This window comes from Triticum aestivum, chromosome 7B (genome assembly GCF_018294505.1).
Source record: "Triticum aestivum cultivar Chinese Spring chromosome 7B, IWGSC CS RefSeq v2.1, whole genome shotgun sequence".
Classification (NCBI taxonomy): domain Eukaryota; kingdom Viridiplantae; phylum Streptophyta; class Magnoliopsida; order Poales; family Poaceae; genus Triticum; species Triticum aestivum.
In genome coordinates this window covers 16,354,958-16,360,251 of record NC_057813.1, presented here as the reverse complement: position 1 = coordinate 16,360,251, position 5,294 = coordinate 16,354,958, and the positions used below count along the sequence as shown (strand labels likewise).

Below are 5,294 nucleotides of genomic sequence, written 5' to 3'. Positions count from 1 at the left end.
GGGTAAATATGCATTTTGTTTTTTTGGAGCAAATATGCATTTGCTCTAGTAGTAGTATATTGCTAGCAGCACTGCAGCAGTACATTTGAAATGCCAGAAAAGAAAACCCGTTCACCAGTGTGCCAAAAAATAACTCATCCCATTTCAAAGAAAAAGATAGAAGAGAGCCCATCCACCTGTCCACGGCATCGCTCATGGAGCACACGGATCGCGATCCGCGTGACGCCACAAACCCAAATCGCCACCCTCCATTTGGCCTCGATCCAACGGCGCAGATTCCACCCTCCTCCGCCCAGCCCGCCTGGCCGAAATCCGAACCCCCAAATAATCGCGCGCGACGGCGCGAAGCACCAAAACCCAATCCTCGACCCCCTTTAAAATCCGCCTCCATTCTCCCCCAACCCACCAGAGCCAAGTGAAATCCCAATCTCCAAACTCCTCAGCGCAGCAGCAGCCAGATCCTTCCCCATCCATCCCAATGGCCCGCACGAAGCAGACGGCGCGCAAGTCCACCGGCGGCAAGGCGCCGAGGAAGCAGCTCGCCACCAAGGCGGCTCGCAAGTCGGCCCCGGCCACAGGCGGCGTGAAGAAGCCCCACCGTTTCCGCCCCGGCACCGTGGCGCTCCGGGAGATCCGCAAGTACCAGAAGAGCACGGAGCTGCTCATCCGCAAGCTCCCCTTCCAGCGCCTCGTCCGGGAGATCGCCCAGGACTTCAAGACCGACCTCCGCTTCCAGTCCTCCGCCGTCTCCGCGCTCCAGGAGGCCGCCGAGGCGTACCTCGTCGGCCTCTTCGAGGACACCAACCTCTGCGCCATCCACGCCAAGCGCGTCACCATCATGCCCAAGGACATCCAGCTCGCCCGCCGCATCCGTGGGGAGAGGGCCTAGGTCTTGGTTCGCCGGCAGTACTGGGTAGTAGCTGCTCTTGTCCTGTGATCCGGGTGTGTGTCGGGTGCTTCTGTTTGTTGGTGTTGATATGATGTGTCGTCTGGTCCTATGTATGCTGATGCTCGAATGAAATTGCAATGGAAAGTTCAGTGTTATCGATCTGATGCTCGAATGAATTTAATTTTGCTTGTAAATCGCTCCGTGATTCTGCGATGGTGTTCTTGTCACATGTAGCAAGTTGTTGCAGTGATGGAATTAGAAGATATGTCGCGTCCCATGGGCTTCTTGATTTTGCTGGGGCGCTCTGTTTTTTATTTCTTTGCTCGCTGTGTGATTCAGTATCTTTGCACGATTGTACAGGCATATGGTTAACTCATTTCGGCTTTAGCCTGTCTGATGTGATTCTGAAGTCTGAACTATGGTTGGGTTGGTTGATACGGATTAGCTGAAGGTGAAGTGGTGATATGTGATGTGATTCTGAATTATCTGTCCTCTGCTAGCTAGTTCAAAATTTGCAATGGGTGTGATCCTACTTTATCTCCATTTCTCAGATCTTGTTAATTAAGTTCAGTGCTTGGACGTTATATTCGGTTAATGATATCATCTTGGAAACGATTCTTGTGTTGGAGGTTTTCTGGTTGTGATTGTTCATGTCTTCATGATGGTTTTTGTGGATCACAAACTTGGAGTTGACAATTACAGTAGACGGTCCAATATTTTTTTGTCTGATCCTTTCAGTACTATCCATTTGATCAAACAAGTTTACTGCTTGCAGTTGCACGGTATAAGAGAAACAAGTGTATAACTATTCATGGGCTTCTTGATTTTGCTTGGGTGCTCTGTTATTTTTCTTTGGTCGCTCTGTGGTTCAGTTTTCTTGCACCTTTTTTGCACGTTTGTACAGGGATTTGGTCGACTCATTTGGGCTTCCAGCTCTGTTTATTGTCATTCTGAACCATGGTTGGGCTGGTTGATATGGATTAGTTGAAGGTGAAGTGGCGACATGTGATGTGATTCTGAAGTATGTGTCGTCTGCTAGTTGGAATTTTGCAATAGAAGTGGTCTACTTCATCTCTATTTCTCAGATATTGTCAATGAAGTTTTGTGATTGGATGCTATGTTTGGTTAATGATATCATCTGGGAATGATTCTTGTGCTGTATTTTTTTTGGTTGTGATTGTTCATATGTTCATGATGGTTCAGAAACTTGCAGTTGACAACTACAGTAGATACTAGAATTTTTGTCTGATCCTTTCAGTACTGTCCATTTAATCTAACAAGTTTACAGCATGCAGTGGTACATTATAAGTGAAACGAGTATATAAATAAAAGGACAAACTTACTCTAAGGTTATTATTTTCTGCATTATTATAATTTGGTGTTGGCAACACTATCTCTGACTAAACTTGTGCACGTTGCTTCGAAAACCTTCTGCACCGTGCTGTGTACGTCACTGAAAATCCATCTGGTACTTGCAAGGTTGCCGTTCACAATCTTCAGGTGTGAAACTGTTATCTTCCTCATCTTATCCGGAGGAAGCCTTGGTGCCATACTTGAGCCCTGAAATCATCACCCAACCAGTTTCAGTAGTACTTGACACTTGTATTTTCAGATATGGCTACGAACCGAAACGACCAAGCATAACGGAATTTTTGTCGACCAACATGATCGATGCATCCTGCAGCGTCCACCCATCGTCGGCCAAGTTGTCAGCATTTTAATGTAGCAGACAGCAGCGCTATTTCAACTTGTCACACAGCCATAATCAGTAGCGGAGCCAGAAAAACCGAATCAGGGGGGCCGAGGGCTGTTAAAACAGGTTAGGGAGGGCCAAACCATAGAAAAATAGGATTTTAGCAGTAAAAAACCATGAATTATTTTGGTCATTTCAAGTTATAATAGTAACCATCATTTGTACTACCCCCAGTTACCTGTAATGTCCCCTATATGTGTCTGGCAACTGAAGGAAGAGTTTCCCTAACAGTCTATCTTGTACAGAAAACTGCTTAAGACATCATGTCAGCATCAGGTGAATTTTACAGTCTCGTGTACAGCAAACACTCCATCTTTGTCTATGTTAAACACATGAATGGTCACGTATTGGAGGCGTACAGGAGGTTGAGAATATCTTCGAGATAGCTAGGCGCATAGGATATCTTCTGTTGTAACTACTAGCTAGCTTATCTCTTATCTTTCTTTCTCCTCAAGTTGTATCTAAACAAACTCCTGTATGCGTTATCTCAGGTTCGCACCCTGCCTATTTAACACGCATCACGTCGCCCTGGATCGGGTAAGACGTTTCCGCCAACGCACAGTCTGAACTGAAAAAATCACAAAGGTCAGTGTCATGTTTTCGGACCATGTTTCTACAGGCATTTGGTGAATTTATTTGGGCTTTCGGCTCTATTTGATGTGATTCTAAAGGTGAAGTGGTGGCATGTGATGTTTTTCTCCATTTCTCAGATCTTGTTAATTACGTTATGTGCTTGGACGTTATGTTTGGTTAACGATATCATCTTGGAAATGATTCTTGTGCTGTAGTTTTTCTGGCAGTAATTATTCATTTCTTCATGATGGTTATTGTGGATCAGAAACTTGCAGCTGACAGTTACAGTAGAGGGTACAATTTTTTTGTCAGATCCTATCAGTACTATGCATGTAATCTAGCAAGTTTACAACATGTGGTGGTACATTATAAGAGAAACAAGTAGGAGCATATAACAGGACACACTTTAAGGCTATTATTATTTTCTGCACCATACTACACAGCTGTTAACTGAAAGAATGCGTGATTTAGTGTTAGTCAGCAACAATCTCTCTGATTAAACTTGTGCTGTGATCAACCTACGAGACTATGTCTGACAAAGTTTTGCTGAAAGTTTAAGGCCGATATAAGTACAAGCCACTCATCACTGCAGATGCTATGATATTGCCTGCGGCTTCTGTGGCGTGAATTCCACCCCGGCTCACGTAGTTCTGCGCTTCTCTGCACGCCGTTCCACCTGCAATGCCGCCGTTCACAAACTTGCTGGGACACATCTGGATCAAGATTGTAAGCTCCATTAACGTATCCAGAGCAAGCCTTGGCCCCATACTTCAGACCTGAATTCATCGCCCAACTAGTTTCAACAGTGCTACTTGACACTTACAATTTCAGATATGGTTATGCACCAAAGCGACTCGATGTGCTCATTGGATGCCAGAATGGATTTGAGAGAGACATTCCCATGAGCTTCTGGATGCCTGAACATATCAAGCATAATGGAACGTCTGTCAGCGCAAATGGTCGACGCTTCAATAATGGCCATCTCCACGTGTCTATCGAAGACGAGGGGCCGGGGCATTTTTGCATTTGCCACCCTAATCCCGTAGGTGAGCCGTCTATTTGAGGAGACGGGGATCCTCAGATCCAAATCACTCCATCTTCCCCCAAGCAAGCATTCCGCAGAGCGCACCCAAAAGAGGCCATTCCATCATGACCGGTCGCCGCAGCCCCGCTCGCCGCTCCCCCAGCTCAAAGCCAGGGGATTGGGAAAAGTGTTCCGTCCCTCACAACCGCCTAATAGAGCTACAGACCAAAGGGTTCCTTCCGCCCACATACATGGTCCCCGTCCGATCCGGACTAGCCACCTATAATGGCGGGGAGCAAGCAGGGAGATTTCCTAACCCATCTCGGGGGGAGCGGGTATGCCTAGTCCCATATATGCTAAGAGGCGTCGGGTTTCCAATCACCCATTCCTCCGCGGGCTCCTGGAGTTCTACGGTCTCCATTTGCATAGTCTTACCCCCGCCTCCATACTGCATATTGCGGGCTACGTTGCCCTCTGCGAGCTGTTCCTAGGCTGCGAAGCTCATTTCGAGCTATGGAAGAGGTTATTTTTCCTCGTCCCTCGCAACCAGGAGGGATCTATATATCAAGTGGGCACGGCCGAAATATGGCGCATCGCCCAGACTGGATACCTGTCCGATACTCCCAAGAAGGCGTCCGAAGACTGGCCCTCGGAGTGGTTTTATGTTGATGACGTTCCCCTGCCGGACCCAGTTCGGACAGGCCTTCCTGAGTTTACCAATACTCCGCTGAAGAAACACCAAAGTTGGCGCCCTCGGAGCCCCCATGAGGAAGAAAACAGGGAAGTCTTCTATCTGATGAGCCGGATACAAACCCTGGCCAAATCAGGATTGACAATAATTGAAGTTATGTCAATATGCATAATAAGGGGAGTGCAGCCACTTCAATATAGGGGAAAACCCATGTGGCACTTCAATGGAGAATACGATGCCTCCCGATGTGGTCGCAAAGGTCCGGACTCCACCACATCTCTGGCAAGGATAATATCCGAATTGTACAAGGGAGAAGAAGAGGAGTTCGTCCGCATCAAACCACGGGATGGATTTTTCATGTACA

General features: G+C 47.0%; 1 protein-coding gene across 1 annotated transcript; it reads left to right on the top strand.

Moving 5' to 3' along the window:
• Positions 1 to 382: 382 nt before the first annotated feature.
• On the top strand, positions 383 to 1,050 carry LOC123161647 (histone H3.2). The gene has a single exon (XM_044579458.1). The coding sequence runs from the start codon at positions 479 to 481 to the stop codon at positions 887 to 889; it is 411 nt and encodes a 136-aa protein (XP_044435393.1). The 5' UTR covers positions 383 to 478; the 3' UTR covers positions 890 to 1,050.
• The last annotated feature ends 4,244 nt before the right edge of the window (positions 1,051 to 5,294 follow it).

Excerpts from the sequence above, each read along its gene's own strand:
- LOC123161647 (XM_044579458.1), top strand. The coding sequence starts at position 479 with ATGGCCCGCACGAAGCAGACGGCGCGCAAGTCCACCGGCGGCAAGGCG.